We start from the raw sequence: 23,112 nt of genomic DNA, 5'->3' as shown, positions 1-23,112 counted from the left end.
CTCAGGTCCATTACTTGCCTCTGTACATTCCCTATAGCCCTTGTTGGCTTCACTCAGGCTCTCTCTGGCCTCCTTGCTGCCAGTGGCGGAGTTAAAGGCCGCCACCATCTTGCTCGCTCCATCACGCAGTCGCCGCTGTATACAATAAGCATCGTACAACTCCTCAACCTGGAAAAGCAAATGTTACACAGCTTTCAACAAATCTATGTAGTAACAAAATTATCACCTGAAGCCAGAATTAAAATTATTATTTTCATGAATTGACTTTTCTTCAGTGCCTTTCTTCAGAGATTTGAAATATATATATATATATATATATATATATATATATATATATATATATATATATATATATATATATATATTTTTTTTTTTTTTTTTTTTTAAGCCACTGATGATGTGATTTTGTGTCAATGCTGCATTCACAGTTCACAGCACTGACATGAAAACATATTATAAAGTTGTTTCGTCAAATGTGTCTGTAAAAAGCTGCCTCTTTTCACCTTCACAAAGCAAACTTTGCATTCATTTGGAATTATATATGTGTCCAATGAATTTACTTTCCCTCTACTTTTAGCTCAGTGTTGGTCTCTACCAACTACTGAGGGGAAAAATCAAGTTCTCCAGTATAATAAAATTACGTATCTATTAATTTAATCATTTCATACACACCTTGCTCAAGTGGAATTCCAAGCGACGCATGAACCTCTCTATGGCTTTCACTTGCTACAGGAAACAAAACAATTATTAAACTTGACAGACTAATACAAAATCTACATAAAACACAAGATCTTATTCTCTCTACTACCTGTAAACAGTTTCAATGTCCTACACTCACATCTGTATACAACAGGTGTGAATGAAACTCACCTTATCCAGCTCATACAAAGACCCCTGCAAAATAAAACAAAAAGAATCAAAACATTTAGCATCACAACAAGTCAAGTTAGCTGACTGAGGACTGTAGACGACAGCAGCCAGCCTGGTGCTAAAGCATAGTCAATACTGGTGTGACTGGTTTGACTACAGGGGCTCTCACCAAACGACCATTCCTCTTGTTTTCTCTGATCTGCTGACCCAGACTCTCCAGCTCCAGCTGGTGGACCTGCAGGTACGACCTAGCAACAAAAACCCTGTCACTATTACTTCTTCAAATCAAGACTCAAAAGCATTCACTGGAATCAATACAAACAGTGCCTGAAATGTGTTTACTCACTGTAAGCCTCTGCGTAAGGCAGCATACACTTCATCCAGCCGCTCGGGCTGGGGGGTTTTAGTGGGTGGCAGTTTTGTGGATCCTGTGAACATCCTGCTTCCTAACAAGGCACGTTTCTCTTGGATCAAACAGTGCTGAGGGAGGGCGAGGCAGGGAGAGAGAGAGATAACATATGTAATCAGCTCTGATAAGGCTCCCAGATTATTTCAATTAAAGCACATTCAAAATGGGCATTAAGGAAATTGTCAGGACAAAGGGTGAAGCAGACAGGGTGCTGCTCACCTGCTGAGCGGAGGGATATTGTCACTTCTGTATCATGCTTGGAGAGCGGAGTGTAGCACTGTGGCTTTAACAAACCAAAAGACATGTCGTGTAATTACACAAAACGGAGACATTAAAGACAAAAATGGCCTGCTTCACCTCATACCTCACTGTACCTGACAAGAATTTTTCTCCAATTCTGTGATTATCAAGGAGTCTGATGATTACAATGGTCACTGGAGAGAAAACTAGGGGGGAAAAAATGAGGATAGAAACCACTCTTTCACTTCCTCAGTCTGACCATGCTGTTTTTGTTGAAAGTCTGAGACGCTGAGCGACATGCATGCAGCAACCACAGTGGCCACCACTGACAACAGTAGGCAGTACAGTCTGCTTGTGCTTCTCTTCCCCTTCCTTCCCTACTTCTCCACCCCCCACCCTCCACATCCAACACCAGAGTACAGGAAGTCTCATGGCTGACTCTACACAGGAAATTCTACACAGAAGTTTGGCCCAGGAATATAAAATCATCCCTCCGCTAAGTGCGTGTGTGAGAGTGTAAAAATGGACCCCCTTTTCTACTCCAAGCTAAGGTATTAAACGTGAAGATTAGCGTGATGCCACAGACAGGGAACCTTTAGGAAGAGAAGGTCGTGCCAGTGCTAATCTAGCTACAAAAGAGATTACAGACTTAAACCAAACTAAATCTGTCAAGCAGGAGCCAAACCCATATTAACACATGGAATCTGTGAATGAGCCAGCACAGGCCAGAGCCACAGGTGGCATCTGCTCAGCATTGTCTTACGCTAAACTCACGAACAGGAGAGAAATTAGTGTCTTATCACTGATGGGATCATATGTTCCACTTGTTGGAGATGCTGAGATGGAAAACACACAGCTCATGGTTTTATATGATCAAAGCCTTATTAGAAACAACACTCCTAATACACGTATAAGCTATATACACCCTGCTGTCTTTCTAGGTTCTCCTGCCACACGGTGAGGACATGGGCTAGGTGTGCACCAGGCCAGTGGTCCAGTTAGACCACTAATCTTAGCTGTGCAGTTGAGGAGGGTGGGGGGATTAACTGGAGTTGGTCAGAGTTGGAACATGGCAAAGAAAAGGTGCCATACCAGAGAGCCTTTATGGATAAACCAACCACCTTCTGCCAAACATGGTCAAAGAACAAGTACAGACCTCAGACCTGCACCCTGAAGAGAACGGGGGGCACAGCTATGAAAGTGCAATGTCATCATGGTAACACACACATTCAAAGAGGGAGATGCAGATCTCTCACACTCCCACCTACCCATAAATAGCCATACCTGCAGCCCACACAGGCTCTATAGACTTCAGTAATATTGATAATGAGCACCAGTTTCCCGATTTCCTCTCCTCTCTGTCAGATGTGCTTTTATCCCTTTCCTTACATTAGAGATCATTAGCTGGATTAATCCTCTCCACAGAGCAGAGTGAACAAAGAGGACACTGTTTCCGATCACCTCACAAGACTGGAGTTTTATTTGAAAAAAAAAAAAAAAACTTTCATGCACTCTGCATGCACAAGCGCATATAGCCTTGTTCAGGCAGTAGTTTGGGCCTACAACAATCTCAGAATCAGTAACATTCATTGGTAACTTTTGACAAATTAATCATTGACTATGAAAACTGAACTGAAGGGCTGCAAGTTGATTTTATTAGTTAATCATCAGATCGTTTAGTCTATAAACTGGAAAAGGTAAGAAATGCCCATGTCCATGTCAAAAGAATAGAGAAACAGATTAAACATGCGATGGAATAAATCAGATAAAAGCAGTAAATCCTCACACCGAAGACGCTTTAGTCAGTGAATCCTTAACATTTTTCCTTAATCACTGACCTGAGCCATTGATCAGTTATCAAAATAGTTTTAAGCTGATGGGGTAATTGATTAACTGACTGAAGGTTTCAGCAACAGAACTATATCATGACAAATTAGATGAGCCTGACAAGTTACCAGAGCCAACAGTGAGGTCTTAAAATTTGTTTAATCTGAACAGTTGCCAAAAACCAAGGCAAAATGGGGAAAAGAAAGTCACGTATGTGAAGGTGTGACTGGCATTTATTTTCCCTTCCCACTAATCGACTAATCGTTTCAGCACAGATTTTTTTTTTTTAAATCTAACTGGACATTTGGATACAGGGAGCATTAGTGCAGATAAAAACCATTACATAGCTCACGCCCTATCTGAGAAGAGTTCATCCACACTTTGTGCGTCTCGGTGTGTGTTTGAGGAGGAAGAGGAGGAGGAGGAGGATGAGGGGGTAATGGTGTTACAATAAAATGCAGCCACCTCTGTTCCAGATTACTGGATTAGCCTAACCCGGCGGCAGCAGGCCACTGAGTCGGATAAACACACTCACACATCACGGCCGTGCTCTTTACTTAAAATAAAGACGGAGTTCAACCAGCAAACTTGTGAAACCGTGTCGAGACAGATTTTGTATTCCGTACATATTCCACCCCAGCCCCCGGAGCTCATCACAGGCCACAAAAGAAAGTCCACTCCCGTCCAAACCAGGACCCCCAACGCCCTCCTCCCTCAAAGTATCGGTCCACCAACTCACAACAAACGCCAGAACCCGCTGGGAAAACCGAGATACAATCAATCAGAGCCAGCTGGTTGGATATAATTTCGACAACATCACAGGAAAGCAACTTCACGTCGCACGAAGTCATCATGCCCATGTAGAGAAAAATTTCACAGGATTCTCGCTGTGACCTTGGCGATAAAAGCAGCGGTCCCCTACCTCAGTTTTAAAGTCCGACAACGCGGAGAGTATGACCGCAGTCCCATTTCCAACGCGATGCTCCACACAGTTTGCAGGGGTTTACAGTTATTCTGGGCGCTGTCCTTCTCCTTGCTTTCGCAGTTTTTTGTGTCCACAATCAAAGCACCAGAAGTTACCACAAACAACTTCCGGACAATGATTTTCAGTATAAAAGCCCCCCCTCATGTGGAGCTCAATTTGCAGCTGATTTGGAAGCACAGGCATGCTAACAGGGTGGAAATTGTGCTAATACTACTAATAATAATAGCAATAATGATAGCTTTATTCGTATAACACTTTTTAAAAGACAAAGTCAACAAAGTAATTCACAGATTTAAACAAATAGGAAAACAAACAATGACAAAATTACAATAAGGGCATGATGTTTATATACAAATTAAAATGTACTAAAAGTAGTAAAGGAAATGATGGGAGGAGTATAAAATAAATAACAGAATATGTAAAGCAGAATTTATTTAAAAGCAAGAAGTGTGACAGGTTGCTGTTTTAAAGCCTCGTACATTTTCTAAAAATGCAACACAGCTACACTAGCCAGCAATGTTGCAGATTCTGCATGTGAAAACCAGTGATGGAATGTAACTAAGTACATCTATTCACATACTCTACTTAAGTACAAATTTTAAGGACTTGTATTTAACTTGTGTACTTACATTTTATGACACTTCATACTGCTGCTCAGAGGGAAATTTATTTCACTGCTATGTGTGAAAAGTATAAAAAAAAATTAGAGTTAACATGATTTGTCATTTGACAGAGAGTTCACTGGCAACAATTACGATAATCCTTTAACTATTTTTTCAGGTTTGGACTATCACTGGAATAAAACAAGAATTGTAAAGGTTTCACATTGGATTCTAGGTAATTGTCATGGCCTTTCTCACTGTTTTAAATTGTTGTAAATCAAGCAATCAGCTGATTAATCAAGAAAATTGCCAGGAGATTAATCTATAATGAAAATAGTCATTACTTGCAGTTCTATACAAAATTGTTCAAAGGTGAAGTGCAATTCAACCGTGTAAGCAACAGTAAAATATTGCTTACACATTAATACCTGAGTAATAATAATAATCTGCTGATCATGTATAATAATCACATGATCCATTTTACTGCATTTTTTTCTTTTGCTTTCAATACTTCAAGCAAATTTTGCTGATTATAGTTACATACTTTTACCTGAGCAAAATTTTCAATGCAGGGCTTTTACTTGCCATGGAATGTTTTTACAGTGTAGTTCTACCATTCATAGTTAAGTAAAAGATCCGAGGACTTCTTCCACTACGGTTGAAAATACAGTTTGGTACATTACACTTTCATGTACACTGATCTCAGAGTGTGATGTGACGCTCTATTTTTATTTTGAAATGTCTCTCCTCCAACCGGAAATAGTTTTACGGCTAGTTGCTGTGGCAACAAGGATGTCCCTCAGTCTGTCACTGTTTTGTCAGCTCCTTTGCTGTGCTGGCGACGCCACGGTGAATCCAACGGAAAAAAAAAAAACAAGCACGGTGTTTCGGAAGGAGAGGAAGGAGAAGAAGTACCGACGTCTGCCAGAACCTCAGCAGTCACCTGAGGGTGGCCCAGTAAAATGTATAGGTTCTGTTTTAGCTGTTAAATCTGTCAGGTGCGGCAGCCCCGAGGGCCGATTATCCAAGTTTGACCGAGCCGAAGAAGGGGCGGCGATTAAGGAAAGCATGTGGCGCCTTTCCCTCCTGATTTCCTACAAAACAGGACGTTGCAGCTGGCAAAACCAAGAGCGCAGCTATTAATCTTCCATATGAACGCTAGTTTAAGAGCAGCCCGCTTACAGTCTGAAACTAAACTGCGCGTCTTTTAGTATTTATACAACAGAAATTTGGCGTGAGGGTAACGGAACATACAAAATAACAGAAGTTAAATACCACCACCGACAGCAGTCAGTTCAGCGCTGGTAAAAACTGTCCAGCTACTGTCGCTGCTTGTCGTTACCGAACGATAAAACGTCTCTGAGGCATTCAGGGGTTTAGGTCGCCGCTGGAATAACTGGCTTTAGCTAACGTTACAGGCGACGCTGAAGTTAGTTTCTTCTTCGGCAGTTAAGGAAAAATTACCATACAATACTGAGCGACCGATTCTCCGCTTTGTTTGTATTTTCACAGATAAAAGATGCACAAGCTTGGGAGAGAGTTTTATTGAGTCTTTACCTTGCTTGGGATAATCTAGCCCAGATTTGACAAGTCTTAAGTATACTAGCTTTTGATCTAGACCTGGTCCGATGTGGTCTAGATGTGGGAGACAAAAAAAAAGCAGTGAAATGTCGCTTTCTTGCTTCTCGCGATTAAAACAAAGTTATCACAAATTTGAAAGTGGGTTTCAAACACCGTTTATATACAACGTCTGACATCCTTTCAGGGACGGTAAGAGGAAGCCGAAGAGAATCGGTCGCTCGTTATTTTAGGTTAAGTTTCCCTTAACTTTTCTTTTAGCTGCTAAATCGTAAGCTAACTTCTCCGTCGGACATTGCAGGGACTTGAACAACTATTGCATGAGTAGGAGGTTCCCAGACCTCAGACACCACAGAGACTCAGCATGTCTGATTCATCGGGGAAAAAAAACAAAACAGAGCCATTTACCTCACAGATGATTAACGCTTTTTACCTTAACCTATACTTTATCTCGACGACATTAAGGAGGATTAACTTTTTACTGCACTGATTTACATTTATTAAACAGCTTTACATATTAAGACTTTACACGTTTCTTGCAAAATTACCAAATATTTCACTGTTATGGTTTATTTAATCTGGCAATCGGCTGGTTTTTTTTTTCCTTTAAAATATTTTAATTTATTTTCAATAATTTTGAGGTTTGGACTATTTATTGGACAAAATAAGCACTGAAGTTTCCACCCTTCAGAGTAACTTTGACGGCGTTTCTATTTTCTAATTGTTACAAAACAATCAATGAATTAATCGAGAAAAATAATCAACACCTTGATCCGTAATGAAAATAAAGCTGTGGTCCTACACAAAATGGTAATAATAACAGTATTTTTACTTATGTATAGGATCTGAATACTTCATCCAACACTGACTACACGTTTTGGAAACTGTAGTTAGCAGAGGTTGTAACCAGGTAATACAGAGATTCTCCAAACCTGTTTCAGTCCTGATACCACATGAACAGTATCATCCGAAACCAATAACGGGGGCTGTAATGAGAAGAGTGTGAAGCTGCCATCTGCCTGACAGTTAATGCAATGGGAATAAAGATTTTAAAAACAACAAGCAACTTCTTAGAATAAAGATTTCTTTACATACGGTATGATTTTAGGCAGATAATACATACTCTCTCTCACCATGGAAGGAGATTGCAGCTGATTTTTGTTGACAAATAACAATAAAGAATTGAAAACCAAATGAATATGAGGGTGGATAAAGGATTCCCAGTGAAGGCTATTTTAATTAGCCTCGACATGCTCATCTCACATGATGCACATTCATGTGACATGTCACATGCACAGAAATTGATCACTGATTTTGATCACGCCATTACCCATTATATCTGGTGTAACATTTATCAAAGCTAAGAACTACATCTTTTGAAAATGCAAAACCAAGAGTCTTTAGAAAAGTAAGTGCTACAAAAATTTGGATTTACTTTACAGTGGATAAAATCCATAGATGCATACTGTGACTGCAAAGCTGCATCCTGACTAATCCCAGTTAAAGCTGATTCTGAATAAACCACATATTTGGAGAATACCAATGTAAATACAGTAGTCAGTACATCCAGTACAATGTCTTGTCAGTTCACTTATGTTAAAAGTTTAAGTTCATGAGACATACAAATGAGAGATTTTAATATCAAGTCCCCCATTTAATAAAATATAATTGCAAGCAAAATACACTGACATTTCTGTGTTAGTTGTTTCTCAGCTTATTTAGATAAACAATGATGCAAGCCATCTATTCGCTGGATATATACCACTAACCAGTGTTAACTGCTCAGCCAACCCCAACAGATTTTAAATATCCATGATTGAGATTATTGCGGTCTCAGTGTCTAATTTTTTATTGGTTGTACAGTCATACATCTGTTCTCGTCTGCCACACAGTTCATAAAATGTCATTCAAGCTGCTACGTAGCATCGCACTGCCAATGGTACAAAAGAATAACATCAACCCAAAGTGGAATGGCTGCACAAGGGAGCAAAATTATGTTCTTTCCTTGCATTTATCAGAGACAATGTTTAGTACATATGCATAATCTAGGGTTGTTATAGTGGTAGGAAAGGAGCATAAAGATAAGCAGTCTATTAAGCTTTTAAAAACTAGAATAGGCTTAAAAATGGATTTACTAACCACAGAAAAAGAAACCAAAACACAAAAATATTCAAAATATTTCATTTTTCTTATCGCAAAGTGGCTGTGATTAATGGCAGTATCATCTTCCTAAAGGTTGTGTCATTTCATTTTTTCTGCAATTTTATAACATTCTTGATAAAGTTTCACAGTTACTTTCAGCTCGGGCTTAAATGTATTTGTTTTTGCCATAATGCTGCTCTACAAAAGCCCATTTTCATCATCGTCTTTTACTACAGAGCAGCTGTCTGTTCAAACTGAGAGGTATACTGAGCTCTTCAGTGAGAAATTACAGAAAACAAAGTAAAGCAAGGTCCACATTATGGGGTCACTACTATCTGCTTACAAATTTTCCCAACAGCACACGGCTGTATAACTTAACAACAGTTGTACAACAAATAAAAACTATGGGCTTAAGAAGAAAAGAGATGAAGAACAAAACAGTAAAATTCCACATACAGATTTAGTCGTTCTTCCACGGTAAAACACATTTGGTGGACCATTCTGCAGCCTGAAGAGATTTTGTCATTTAGATAAATGTAGCAGTTCTCTGCCACACAGCAGAGCTATGAAACACCAAAGGCAACAGTGAAAAAAGACACTGCTGTCAATTACAGCCACTTCAAACTCAAATGTACTGAAATTCATTTTTGGTAGGCAAATCCTTATTTTAAAAAATCTTTTTCACTCATCCAAGTCTTTATCGATACATGATTAAAAGTCAAATCTTAAATTACAACAGTGATGTTTGTTTCTGTGCAGGATGCAAATGTTTGTAATCCTAAATGCCAAGAATTAAAATGAAGATGTGGTCAAAAGGGTCTGGGTGTGTTTACAGGTTCACATCCATCACCGGTCCATCATGCTGAGGATCATCTCAGGGGTCAGATCTCCATTCGGAGGGGCCCCAGACACCTGCACCCCCTGCGCTGTGCCCTCTTCCTGGGACAGCTCCTCCATCTGAACGGTCGACTTCACTCCCCCGACCACCACCTCCTCTGCGCCATCGTCCTGGTCATCTTGCTCGGCTCCGACCTCCTTCTTCACTATGATGTCATCCACCTCTCCAGTGGCCTCGTCCTCAACACGGATGATAGCAGCCGCTGTTAAAGAGAGTTTCAGGTCAGATCATAAGATAGGAATATACTTTTCAAGACTGTTATAATAGTTTAAAGGCAAACGTGATTTGACAGTTCAGCTCTGTAGTACTGATCAGATTATCAGACCATTAGAAGGGCATCGAGTCTCACTTTGTGTGGCTCTGAATCATTGCCAAAAGCTGTTCAAAATTACCATTATAAGTCTGATGCTTACTGTCTGGTTTGTTCTTCGGGGGCCGCCCACGTTTCCTCTTAGCTGGTGGCTCCACAGGGGCTGGGATAGGGACGACTGGTGGAGCCTGTTCCACCTCAATCTCAGTTAGCAGCTCCTCTTCCTCCTCTGCCTCGTCCAGCTCACCCTCTACATATGAAAAAGGAGGTATAAGAAGCAGATTCTTATGGTGTTCCTGGTAAAGTACCCCAGGTTAAGTTTAAGTACCCTGCTGAATGAACAAATGACATAGTATATTTTGATGTAAAACTGAGGGGTTGCTATAGGAAATATAAAAGATTTGCAATAAAGAGACTGAATGGAGGAACACCTTGTTGGAGGAACACTTGTCAAAAGCTTACGCAGACAATACCTGTGTCATCATCATCTGCCCTGGCCTGCATCTTCCTCTTCCTCCCACGACGGCCCTTTTTGGGTGTGGGAGTTCCATTTTCTTCCCCAGCACTTTCTCCTGTGCAGTTCTCAGCATGACGCAGCATAGTGTTCTGAGGAACACATAAACAGTTGTCACAAGTCAGTGACATACAGGAAGGAGAGAGAACAAAAACATTTCAGCGCTCAGTCTTACCCTGCGCGTGAATGTCTTGCTACACTTGCTGCAGATGAAGGCAGTGGGGACAAAGTTGGGATCATGGTAGCGCTTGAAGTGCATGTCCAAGAGCTGCTTCTGCCGGAAAGTTTTCTCACACTGGCTGCAGGCAAACGGCTTCTCCCCTGTGTGCGTACGCTTGTGCATTATCATGTGACGCTCCTGTGGTGTAATAGATCAAATAAGCAGTTATTAAGTAGTAAAATACAAAGATAAACATAGTACATGTGTTCCATGCTCCATGTAACACAAACCTGTCTGCAGCAGTAGTCACACTGGTCACACTTGAAACGTTTCTCATTCTTGTGGGTCTTCTGGTGTTGGATGAGAGCATAGCGCTCATGAAATACGGCATCACAGTAACGACATTTCTTTCCCTTCTCAATGAATGAGTGCTGCTTCCGCAGATGAACACCTAAGATAGAAACAACAAAGACAAGAAAATCAGACAAGAGATCTGACAGATGCTACGCAGACCTGTTGTACAGTTAAAGACAAAAAAAAATTCTGAAGCATTTCAAATCAGTGCATAGATTCTTCTGATTTCTCACTCTATATAGATTCAGCCAACATAGGACACACCAGCACATCAATGTCTGTGACTAAAATGGTTAAGAAAACCAAAGAAACGTGATCTCAGCAACAATGGAAATATTTTACGATCTGGAGCTCACAAAGACCCACATTAAAATCAGCCTTTGCACCTCTACTTCTTTTCTGTATCTGCTGACCTGCAGTTTGAAGTAAAAATGGTGACACATAACTTACCAAGGTCACTCTTGCGGGCGATGACAGTATCACAGTGTGGGCAGTGGAACTTAGCCACGTTCTCCGTGTGCTTCTGCAGAATGTGCATCTTCATGGTGCCGCTCTGTGTGAACCGGGCGTGACAGATGTAGCACTCGTACGGCTTCTCACCTGCAAAGAAGAAGAGAAAATATAGTGGGTGTGATACTCTTCTCAAACTAGGGCTAAACTGTGTTTTGACCACTAGGAGCTGCGACTATTTTACCTGAATGTGTCCTCATATGTCTCTTTAGCTTGTAAGTGTCTCTGCTGGCATAGCTGCACAGACTGCACTGGAATGGTCGCTCCCCTGTGTGAGAGCGGATGTGCCTTTTCAGCTTGCTCACCTGGGAAGAAAAAGGCAAACATTAAAAAAAGGAGGCTACCACAGGAAACACAGTGAAGAATTAGATATTAGGTGGGTACAGATTACTTGCCTCCACGCTGGAATAGTCACACATGGAGCACTTGAAAGGTTTCTCATGTGTGTGTTTGTAGCGACGATGACGCACCAACTCACCGCTGGTCACAAATGCCATATCACAATCTGTGCATTTATGTGGCCGAGTACCTAAAAATTTAAGAAGATAAGAACTGAACTTTAGTGAGACCTGGTACCAGTATAAAGAAATACTATGCACATTGTCCAGCTCCTCAGCTAAAAAGGGGAAAATTCAATTTACCATTTCCACTATTACAAACCAAAATATTTTCCATTATTAGCTTAAATATTGGGGTCTACATAGAAATTTCTGAATTACCTGTGTGTGTATTGAGGTGGTTTCTCAGCAGTGTGACCGTTCTGAAGGCCCTTCCACACAAGTGACATTTATGCGGTCTCTCATCTGTGTGGCTCTTCATGTGTCGATCCAGGTTGGAGCGCCTTGGACAGGTGTAGCTGCACAGCTCACACTGGAAAGTCTTCTTTACACCTGGACACAAAAAAAGGAGAGGAAATTTGGTTCATTTAAAGCTCTACTGATCTACAGCTTTTCAGGAACCTCACAATTACTCTCTTCCATAATCATGTTTAAACCCCCCCCCCCAAAAAAGAGTGAAATCTAACCTTTTTTCTTGATCTTGGTGGGCTTTGGTGGCTTCATGTTGCCCACAACCTTCTCAGCATTCACCTCTGACAGCAGTCCTTCCTGCTGCTCTTCTTCAAAGTCATACACAGAGACATCCATGTCACGATCGCCCTCTGCATAGCGCAGGCGGCTCTTCTTTCCCTTCTTTCCCTTCCGGACAGTGGTGATGGGCTGATAGTCTGGGTCCTTTGACCATTCTGGGTCTTCTTCCTGAGCCACAGAGGTTTCTACTTCTGCTGCCTCTTCTTCCTCCTCCACCTCCTCTCCTCTCGTCCCTTGAAGCTCCTCGTGGGCTGCCTGGAGCTCCTCCTGCTCTACAGTCTCCACTTCACCATTGGCACCCACTTTTACCACCTCAAAGAAAATGTCACAAGTCCATTTTATTGTGACCAGGCTCTTTCCAACAAAGGAGTACAATACAGCGACCCCTGTCAACATTCAAGGGGTCAATGTGGACATGGTGGAGGAGTACAGGTACTTGGGGGTGTACCTAGATCACAAACTGGACTGGTCCAAAAACGTGGACACTGTTTACAGAAAGGGACAGAGTTGTCTCTATTTTCTGAGACGGCTAAGGTCCTTTAACATCTGATGAACAATGCTGCGGATGTTCTATGAGTCTGTGGTGGCCAGTGCCATCCCGTACGCTGTGAAGGGTGAAGGACACTAACAGACTCAATAAGATCATCAGGAAGGCCAGCCATGTTGTGGGGGAGGAACTGGACTCACTGAACACAGTGTTGGAGAGGAGAATGTTGTCCAAAGTTAGGATAATATTGGACTCTCCTTCACACCCTCTCCACCATGTGCTGATCAGTCACAGAAGCTCGTTCAGCAACAGACTCATTGTTCCACGCTGCACAACAGAGCGACACAGGAAATCATTCCTGCCTGTCGCAATCAAACTTTATAACTCTGGACTGTAAGAATCATAGACTCATGTATACTTCATTTTTAAACTACTCAACTACTCAACCACAAACCTCATGTACATATCTGCAAATATTAAAATATTAAGATGTCTTATTTTTTATATTATTTGTATATATTGTTCTGTTTGATTTTGGAGTTACTGCAATATTTTTTACTTGATTTTCATTATACTATACTTTTATTCTTATTTGTTTTTCACTTCACTTATTTATTCTAGAATTTTTTTCTCTTACCACACACTATGTGCAATTTTCCTCTTCATTTTCAACTGTTAAGGAGTTAAGTAACAGTAAGAATTTCCCTACGGGGATCAATAAAGTTATTCTGATTCTGAGTATACCAAGTTGAGGAGTAAAAAGGACTGATCTTGTTACACTGCAGCACAGAGTTGTTTCTCACCTGGAAGCCCTCAGGCAAGGGAAGAGTGTGACAAATAACTGGCTCTGCGTCCTTGTTAGCAGTTGATGCATCAACATATGTGGACTGGAGGCCCTCTACAGTTGCTGTTGTTACTGGTACCTGAACCAGCTGAAGCTGACCAAGGCCCAAAGCCGCACCAGCCTGCTCCTCCATATTCACCACCTACAAAGAACAGTACACCCTTTCAGCTTGGGAAAATGACAAAATTCATTCAAACTCATTTCAAAACAAGGTCAATTACTAAAAAACCAACACTAGCTTATCCTGTGTTCTGTACCAACCTGGAGAGTGATGATCTGACCCTCGTCTCCCCCGGTTACGGTCACTGTGCCACCTCCCTCTAACACCTCAGTCTTCATTTGTAGCAGAGTTGGGTCGAGAGCGTCCATCACCATCATCTCCATGTTACCAGCCACCTCCCCCTGTGGAGATATGGCTGCCCCCTGCATCATAGCCTCTCCGCCCTCTGGCAGGACTTTTCCTTCTGGAGCCAGGGCAGCATTCTGAGTGGTCTCCATGGAAACAACCTCGCCCTCCATGGCAACGGGCCAACCAACACTCTTAATAAAGAAGACAAAATTTATCAAAGCATGAACTAGACTTGCATAGGCAATTATTCACATGGTTTTAAAAACAAAATTACCAACATGTCAAAATTAGGTTTTGTCCCAGACAATCCAACTTAAATTGTTCCAAAATTTCATGTGGCCTGAGAAATTTAATTTAATTTTATATTTTAATTTACTTTAGACTTAAGACTCAAAGATTGAAAAGATTTGCATGGACACACAATTTTAAATCATTACACTATGGCCAATGCTTAAATAACATCTTTATATAATAGCATTTTTTAATCGACTTATCCGTGCAGTATATAAAGTGTTAAATATCCCACGAAAAAACAACGTGTTTTGTCTCAGTTAACCCTGGTGTCAACAAGCCATACGGTTTTAAGTCTGATATTGCCTATTGTAACACCTACTGCCATCACAACACAACTGTGGTTAGGGGAAATGTTTGTTTGCAGTGCTAAAAGTACCAAACATGACAACAGTCTGCTCTGAGTGGATTATTTAGTGTCACAGGACATTGCGTAGTTAAGTTTTTCAACCGTTGTGTGAGCTCCAGTTTAAACTGCGTTTCCTTTCACTTCTGTTGTAGTGGTTGTGGTAGTATCAGCAGAGGATATGTCAAAAAAAAATTAGCAAATAAGTAAAATGTAAAAAGTACAATATTTCCCTATGATGAGGTGGAGTACAAGGTAGTACAACATCATAACACAAGTAACGTAAAAATACTGATAGGTACTTTCTATCCCTGTTATGATGTATAATCTTGTAGTGTCCAAAGAGAGGTACATTTTCAAAAGAAAGTGGAAATGTGCTCCTTTAAGTGCTGATTATATACATTGATGAGGACCATCTGTTTGCCATTAATACGATCAGTCGATCAATCAATCAACGTTTCATCAAGTCACTTGACTTGACCACATCTATTTTAGCAACGGTTACTTTATCCCATGTTGCTGTTAATAGTTCACACTGAAATCGTTTAAAAACTATATGTCGTCAAATCGATACAAACTACTTAAACTCGTGTTAGTTGGTTAACTCGGGAGGCGCGACTGTGTCTGAAAACAGGAAACAAAGGGCACGATAAGATGGACGTCAGGCCCGAACAAACTTAAAACAGAAATACTGATAAACCCAACCATCCCTGTGTAAATACCACAAAATATGAGCCAAAAACCACCAAAATGCTCAACTGTGGAAGGGAGTTAAGGTTTATAGACGGATTTAGTGCATTTTGGATAACGATAGAGGGAGACAAACACCCCCCGCCAGCCGCCTGGCCGGTAAGCCCGACCGTGACACCTAGAGGCCGGCGACGGCTCCTACAAAAACGTTTCCGTGTTTCGAGGTAAAGTAGCGGCATTACTTACTCCTGGCAGTTTCTTTTCCCCGTTATATTCGCTTGGAAGCTCAGCGCCTGTAGCTGACCTCTTCAGTCCCACTGTGGTCCGCTGTAGGTGCTGTGCACCAGGCTAATAATTTTCTCCCGCTTTACAAGAGTGGGCCTAACACAAAATGGCGGCCCGTGAGAGCTACCGCGGCTGCGCGAACCTAGCGTCCGGAGGACTGAAGGGGAGTGGTGGATCTGGGGCTTTGGATGATAGGCGCCAGATTTGAATTCAGCAGGGGGCGTGGAAACACTGCGAAGGTGATCAATGAAACGCCCGGATTATTGATTCGTTTTCTGATTGGAAGAACAGCATAGTTTGTTTGACCGTGGCTCCTACACATCCAACAACTCAAGGTCACCGATCACTGAAGTTACACGTTACTTTACATGTTGTGAAAGAAAAGCAATTCAGAAAATCAACCACAGGAGGGCAGTATCAGTGTTGTAGGTACAGGGGCAGGGCAGGGCTCACACCAACATAACACACACACGATGATGAAAAGTAACTAAGTATATCCAGGTACTGTACTCAAGCACAGAGGAGGTACTACTTTATACTTGTATTCCTCTACATTTACGCTCAGTCATCTGTTTGGTTTGGTACAAATACCTAAAATTAATACAATCTAATACAATGGTCCTGCAGTGAGTCCTACAGTCTTGCTAGATATTGAATAATGCAGACTACTATAGCAAAAGCTAAAGCACTCCGTCTTCAGGGGAAATTACATTATTAATTTATTCGACAAGCATATAGGCCACATAAAGAACCTCCTTTGTAAAGTAATGGACATACCTGTTAATATAACACTGCAGTTCAGCTTATTAGTCTACAACAAAAACAAAATCCACAGGGTACTGTAGTTCACATATCCACTCAAGCACTAAAATATATGATGTCATATTACTCGATGCAGAAAAACACTCAGGTTCATAAGTGGAAAACAATTTTTTTTTCCCTGTGCTGTTATTTTGGGTTGAGTGGTAACATTTCCTATAAATATGTAAAATTCTTTCAGAGAAACAGATAGAAAAGAGATATGATCCTCACAGAGAAACTGTGCTAGTTTGGGCAGTTACTCAGACTATTACAGTCACAAATCGATGTTGACTGATACCAAAAATTTTCTCCTCTGAAAGCACCGCCAATGTAAATGGTACATTTATATCAAAGTGTTTCACTCCAGGAACTGCTGCTGCCTGGTTTGAATATCAAATATTCACACCAGGCAAAACAATTCTCATGAAACCTGCGACACATGCACTCAGGGGAATTTGTAGTATAATTAAGATACATAGAAGCTGGTGCTTGTGGGTGTGTGCCTGTGTCTTATTTTATGGTTGCTGAGCAAGACTTACAGCTCATAATCAAGGTCTCTCACAATCCTCTCAGGGCTATTTAGGACAGCTTTCTCTAGTAGATAGAGATGTCTCACTTTGAAATTTACTGGAAGAATATTAGTGTGTGTATGTGTACACTTTTTTAGTGATAAAAGAATCTACCAGGTCAGCGTGTCACTTACAGAATTTCAGAGCATCTTTTCCGCATATAAAATAAATTATTAATTTGTTACATAACCAACAGAACATTTTGTTCATTTCAGCTTTTTCTACTGCAGTATATTCTCACATATGTACTGGGATGTATAAGCATTCATAGATGAAACAAATGTCAGTGTGGTCACTTTGCTTCTCTCTCTCTCTCTGCCTCTTCTTATTTTATCACCATCTTTTTCTCATGGTTTCCTCTCTAAGGGGAGGGGGCAGAGAAAGGCGAGGCACTGTTGTCAGATCTGTCAGTCTAGCCAGGGCCTGGCCCCTCCCACCTCACTGGAGGCATTACATACTGCTGGTGCTCGTGCTCTTAGCAACGGTGCCTCAGCAACAGAGCCACGGCAACAGAGCTCCACGGCAACAGCGTGCCGTGTCTCCCCAATGGAGCTACCATTGGGCGGACCAGCGCTCAGGCACTACACCCAGAGCAGACCGAGACCTCACCGACAAAAACTGAACTACCGTCCCAGCAGACCACAGGTACTGTGAAGGAGGATCAGAGAGGTTTTTGCAAAAATGGAGTGTGAAGAAAAAGGTGGTGGAAGGGAGGGATAGAGGAGAGATGTAATAGGGTACAGAGGGGAGAGGCAGGGGGAAGGGAAGGATGGAGGGGGAGTGCTGTAAAAGATGCCTATTGTACCGGTCACTAGCTGTTTGAAGAGCCCACACTTGATATTTTCTGTCTGAAAGATCATGACGACTATGTAGGAGAGCGGGTGGTAGTTTGGTGTGAATGTCTTTTCTTGCTCTCTCTGAAAAAAAAAAAGCTGGTGGTGTTTTATTTTTTCACAGGCTTGTATCAAAATGTAGAGTGTGTGTGATCATCTCCATTTTCCACTGAGCTGATGTTGTTGTCACAGAGCTATTAGGCTGTAGACATGTAGTCACTCCCTTGGAGACAAATGGCCAGGGAGACAAAATTCAAGCAATTCCCCTGACAGGATATCATGTAACGGTGACTTCTGCTAAATTTGTGTTCTGCAGTCAACCTCCTGGCTTTTATTGCTACTTGTGGGCACAGATGTTAATATGATCAGGATGATGCAACACTGTTTATCTGCAATTTTGGTATCACATTACCTACATTGGCAAAATGAGTTATCTTGCTTCCATTCCGCATGCAAAATCCAGTGACGCCCCCCCATTGTACGTTACTGAGCAACTGACTCCCAGGAGGCTGGTTTGTAGCATGACTGGATGAGAGATTCAAACCAAAATACACCTATAGAGGCAGAAGAAACACTAGTGCCAGAGTGTGTGGGTTTTTCAGAGGTGAGGGTTATGTAATGTAAAGTTACATGTAATGCAAGTTGCTCTTCAACATCCGTTTGTTTGATCTTTGGCGTAAAATGTCTGTTTTCTGTCTATGTATGTGGTAATTAGGAGACAATAATTGAGAGTGAAAATGAAGTCCTTGAGCTCATGGGGCGAGTGGATGAAGGAGTTGAAGAGTTCTTTACTAAAAGAGTACTTCCTACTGATACACTGTGAGTATCACAGCTGCCAAATTAGGTTCTCTTTATAGTCCCTTGGTATATAGCTAATCTAGGTACTAACAATACTGCTTTAACAAACTTACACTGTTCAATTGAATGTTCCTAGATTTTATATGTATATATGATCATTTACATAGGAAAAAGCAAGATGAGGAATCCATCACAGTGCATGAAGTGGCTCCTGCCAGCTCTGTCCCTTGTCCACCCCCAACGAAAACGCTCAGGAGGAAGCTTGGTGATTTCTTCACTCTCAAAAAGAGACGAGGTTTGAAGTCAGAGACGAGCCACGAGGGGCGTCCCAAAAAGGCCTCCATCGCTGATCTAATTCGCCCGCTCAGGGAGGTTGCCAGAGCTGAGAAAGAAAAAGATAAGGACCGAGTGAAGGAACAAGACAAGGAAAATGAAAAGGAGAAAGCAAAAGAACCTCCCAGTGCTGGTACTGGAGAGCCAGCTGTTCAGGAGACCCCTGTTTCTGGTGCGCCGCCACTGAGAGGTGAAGCGGTGCCTCCCCGCCGAGCTCTCAGAGAGGGGAAGTCCCAGTCTCTCATTTTGCTGTCTGGATCAGCAGCAGCTGGGACTACTAATGCCAGAAACACTGCAAAGGTGAGTGTTAGTGGAGTTTAAGTTACACATACATTTAGATCAGTTGATAAGCTTCGAAAAGCCCTTATTACTCTGCTGTTGTTGATTTCAGAAACAATTCGAAGGCCAACATAGCTTTGAACAGAAACTCCATCTCATGCTTCAACGTATTGGAGTTTCCAAGCCCCAGCCAGGAGAGACACAGGTGTGTGAATGTGTGTGTCTGAATTTAGATATGTATACTGTAGGAGTCATCAAAAGTGTTAAAATACATCTTTTATTCTTGTAGAATCAGGAGGGAGAGATGAAAAAAGCTGAATCTGAAGGTATGTCCCATTATCTATTTGAAGTTTAACGTGATTAAACTCTTCTCAGCTCCAGCGTAGTGTTAATGAAGTGAAATTAGTCTTTGAAATTTAGGGATTTATATCAAGAGAAAAGACCTTTGGCATGGATCAGTTTTCCTTTAAAAAGATTTAATATCTCAGACACTGTGCTGATAAGACACGCAGGAGCATTTGACCTACCTCCATCTATTACAGGGACATAATAGCGACTTAATTCTGCTGGTAAAATACGATGTAAATGATCTTTGTGTCTCAGGTACTATCATTGACAGTAAACCTGAGCCACCTCCTACTTTTTCAAAACCTCGAACGATGTCTGCGTCATCAGGTAAAACGCACACACGCAAGCACAAAACACTCATTCACTCTCTTATATGTACAGCATATGATAAGTTAAATCATTTGCACATTAATTTGTTTTTCTTTAGATACAAGGCATCAAATCCGACCAAGTGTGTCAGCACACGAGTCAGCTGGGAAACCTGCGTTGCTTCCAAAGCCAGTTATCAAGCCAGGTCCACCTCCCACAACATCTGGCCGCAACACACCTGAGAACGAGCTAGCCCAAATACAGGAAGGGGAGACAAACACACCCACTAAACTCAGTCCAGCTGCAGCTCCGTCTCCTCCTGCTGCTCCTGCCCTCACTGCTATCACCACTCCTACTGTACCGACAATCTCAAACTCAGTCCCTGAATCAACCAGTTTTACTATCTCCCCTTCAAGTACTGTAACTCCCTCTGACACAGATATATGCACTGACTCTGTTAACCCTACTGCAGCAGCTACAACACCCACGAATGTTACAGAGCTTGACAGCAAAGCCTCTGTCCCTGAGATTAGTGCAACTACTACTGAACCACCCACCTCTACCTTCCCAACAACCCTTACAAGCACGACTACACCCACAGAGCCCCCTGCCACTGTCTCAGTTACTTCCACTTCCTCTGAGTCCATTACTCCAAGCCTCTCTGTCACTTCCAACTCAACAACAATAACTACGCCTTCCATTACCACCTCGGAAACTGTTTCTGCTCCCAGCAATGAAAGCTCTGTTTCCACAACATCAACAAATCTGTTGACTAAATTGACTTTGCCAGAGCCAAATGGTGTTCTCTCAGTTGATGCTACTTCTGCTGCTGGTGGTGATGCAGCTATTTCTGTCACCACCACAGCTTCTTCACCCTCCACCAGCAAATCAAATATGCCATCCACCTTGTCCACCAACGCTATATCAGTTACTCAGGCTAGTGGCGATTCCACTTGCGAAACTACATTTGCTCCATCTGACACTGGTGATACCATTACAGCTACAGTTTCACCCGATGCCCCCATTACCACTTCCTCCACCTTGATCTCAGCTGTCCCTTCTCCCACCACCTCCAGCTCCACCTCCTCTACCACCACCACCTCCACCACAAGCCCAGCACCCACCGACTGCATGAACTCTGTCTCTGCTTCCACTATTACTCACCCAGCTGTCCCCAGCCCAGATGATATCTCTGTTCCCTCTACGTCTTTCAGTGAAACAACCCCTACAGACACCACTTCCACTACCACCAGTTTAAACCCTGCAGATACCACTTGCGCCACCAGTTCAGCAACCACAGCTGCAGTTAGTTCTACACTCTCGACTGACTCAGACACACCCTATACTAACAGCGTCAGCACTATCCTCACTACCCCAACTATTTCTAGCCTCCCCGATACTGATAACTCAAGTGCTACTTCTCACCAGTTGACCAGACCAGCACACTCTAATGATAGTCCAAGCCAAGATAATGATTTACAGACATCTCTCGGACCAAGATCCAGTGCAGAGCCTGCAGAAACCGGCACAGGTAGGATTTAAGTTCTGTAAACATGTAACGTATGTGTGTGTGGATGAACTTCTCTGTTTTAACATGTATGTAGATGTAAGTTGAATTTGCATGTTTTGTGATTTTTATCTCTCTCAACAGCAGATGAGGAGCTTGAGATGGTACAAAAGAGCAAGCAAGCTGAGGTGGATGAGAACAAGGGAGTTATCAATGGTGGAAAGAAGAGTGAAGATGAAAAACCAACGCTGGTCAGCAGCAAAGAAACAAGAAAAGAAGTGCAGGAAGAAGGTGTTAAAGCTGAGGACGCAATGGCTGAACCTCCATCAGGGATAGAGCAAAGTGGCAATGAGGGAGCAGTAGAGGGTCAAAAACAAGAAGAAACTAAGTCAGTGAGCGAGAAGTAATTTAAAAAATAAAGAAATTGCTAAATATGGGACCAACTACTGTGACAGGGGCGGGAGAGGCCACAGTAAAGGGTAAAAATATGGGGGACGATCCATGGCACTTCCTACAGGGACCACCACATTACAGCAGCACACCACAAAGGGTGGGCCACTGGACCAAAGAACTGAGATCCCCTTGGTGTGATGTAATCAGCAAATCCAGCAGTGTCTTTGTCCTTTTTTAACTTATGTTTGACTTTTTTGCATTGCACGTATGATTATGTACCATAAGACAACTACTGTGGTTAATTACACCATGTTTACAATAGATGGATAAGAGACATAGATATGAATATTAAATGGAATATGGAATTGAACTGAGTCATTCCCTCTGATTTTTTTAAAGTGTGAATATACAATTTCTAGCAAATTAATGTTTTTCAACTAGGAGATCAAAACCTGTTATACTTGCTAGCTTTTTTTTTTTGGAGCTCATGGTCTTTATCAGTTGTCAGGGAGATAACTCAGTTGTTATCACAGCTGGTCTTTTATCGTTGTCTGTGTCCAAGATGGTGCAAAACATGAATATCCTGATGACAAATTAGCAAACTCCATCACTGAAGAACACTTGAGATACTATTGAAAGCACTGGAAAAAGCAAGTGTGCTTAACCAAGAGTTAAGATTTATTTGTCAAACCACTGTTTCTAAGGTCAAGTTTCATGCTGAACTGCTGATTTTTTATACATTGGATGTTCAGGCCTGTTGTTCCTGATTAACAGACAACCTGGTGATCTAATGAAAGGTCTGCTGGAAGAGAAGGGTATAGACAGTTTGAGCACAGAGAGCTTAAAAGAAAAAACTGTAACAACATAATTCACACAAATATTTCCTCTTTTAATGTTAAATGCACACTATGGTCAAGCCTTGGTCTTTATTAAGAGATGCTGATGTGCTTTGATTTTATTGTCCAAAATATCTGATTGCGGGTTTCTCCTGTATCAGACCCAGGAGTTTCATCTCTGCAGTTCAGCAAAGTGTGACATAATGAAGGTTTATCATAAAATGTCCCCGCTTGCTCTTTATTCCAGGAAAAAGAGAGAATCACAACAACAACAACAAAGTGTTTTTGGCAAGGGTGCAGTTTCTGGTGACGCTGATAAAATTCACA

At 41.8% G+C, this 23,112-nt stretch overlaps 3 protein-coding genes across 3 annotated transcripts in view; 1 reads left to right on the top strand and 2 right to left on the bottom strand.

Moving 5' to 3' along the window:
- The window catches only part of LOC121180642 (rho family-interacting cell polarization regulator 1-like), a gene marked incomplete at its 5' end in the record, with an annotated part of 44,032 nt that extends 39,683 nt beyond the window's left edge, over window positions 1-4,349 (bottom strand). The window contains 6 exons of the mRNA XM_041036232.1: window positions 19-168; window positions 673-726; window positions 871-894; window positions 1,040-1,118; window positions 1,217-1,350; window positions 4,269-4,349. Of these exons, the coding sequence (XP_040892166.1) occupies window positions 19-168; window positions 673-726; window positions 871-894; window positions 1,040-1,118; window positions 1,217-1,350; window positions 4,269-4,349 (522 nt within the window). The remainder of the gene's footprint in view (window positions 1-18; window positions 169-672; window positions 727-870; window positions 895-1,039; window positions 1,119-1,216; window positions 1,351-4,268) is intronic.
- A 3,995-nt stretch (window positions 4,350-8,344) lies between these two features.
- On the bottom strand, window positions 8,345-15,903 carry LOC121183428 (transcriptional repressor CTCF-like). The gene is made up of 13 exons (XM_041040497.1): window positions 15,741-15,903; window positions 14,080-14,358; window positions 13,778-13,960; window positions 12,424-12,799; window positions 12,119-12,289; window positions 11,795-11,928; window positions 11,584-11,704; window positions 11,340-11,489; window positions 10,826-10,986; window positions 10,551-10,733; window positions 10,335-10,467; window positions 9,965-10,111; window positions 8,345-9,753 (listed from the first exon to the last, which is right to left on the bottom strand). The coding sequence occupies exons 2-13, from the start codon at window positions 14,335-14,337 to the stop codon at window positions 9,500-9,502; spliced, it is 2,271 nt and encodes a 756-aa protein (XP_040896431.1). The 5' UTR covers window positions 14,338-14,358; window positions 15,741-15,903; the 3' UTR covers window positions 8,345-9,499.
- On the top strand, window positions 15,555-22,270 carry LOC121182532 (mucin-5AC-like). The gene is made up of 9 exons (XM_041039096.1): window positions 15,555-15,653; window positions 17,516-17,794; window positions 18,698-18,801; window positions 18,948-19,413; window positions 19,505-19,597; window positions 19,682-19,718; window positions 19,996-20,067; window positions 20,168-21,580; window positions 21,701-22,270. The coding sequence occupies exons 1-9, from the start codon at window positions 15,555-15,557 to the stop codon at window positions 21,961-21,963; spliced, it is 2,826 nt and encodes a 941-aa protein (XP_040895030.1). The 3' UTR covers window positions 21,964-22,270.
- The last annotated feature ends 842 nt before the right edge of the window (window positions 22,271-23,112 follow it).

The sequence above is a fragment of the Toxotes jaculatrix genome, chromosome 1, assembly GCF_017976425.1.
Source record: "Toxotes jaculatrix isolate fToxJac2 chromosome 1, fToxJac2.pri, whole genome shotgun sequence".
Classification (NCBI taxonomy): Eukaryota; Metazoa; Chordata; class Actinopteri; family Toxotidae; genus Toxotes; species Toxotes jaculatrix.
This window is presented reverse-complemented; position numbering and strand designations above follow the sequence as displayed.

Coding starts and splice junctions, on each gene's coding strand:
- LOC121183428 (XM_041040497.1), bottom strand. CDS start 14,337: ATGGAGGGCGAGGTTGTTTCCATGGAGACCACTCAGAATGCTGCCCTG. Junction 10,987..11,339: donor CGCCCGCAAGAGTGACCTTG/GTAAGTTATGTG, acceptor TTTCTATCTTAG/GTGTTCATCTGCGGAAGCAG. Junction 9,754..9,964: donor CCCGAAGAACAAACCAGACA/GTAAGCATCAGA, acceptor TCTCTTTAACAG/CGGCTGCTATCATCCGTGTT.
- LOC121182532 (XM_041039096.1), top strand. CDS start 15,555: ATGCTCAACTGTGGAAGGGAGTTAAGGTTTATAGACGGATTTAGTGCA. Junction 15,654..17,515: donor CCCCGCCAGCCGCCTGGCCG/GTAAGCCCGACC, acceptor TTCCTCTCTAAG/GGGAGGGGGCAGAGAAAGGC. Junction 18,802..18,947: donor GTACTTCCTACTGATACACT/GTGAGTATCACA, acceptor TCATTTACATAG/GAAAAAGCAAGATGAGGAAT.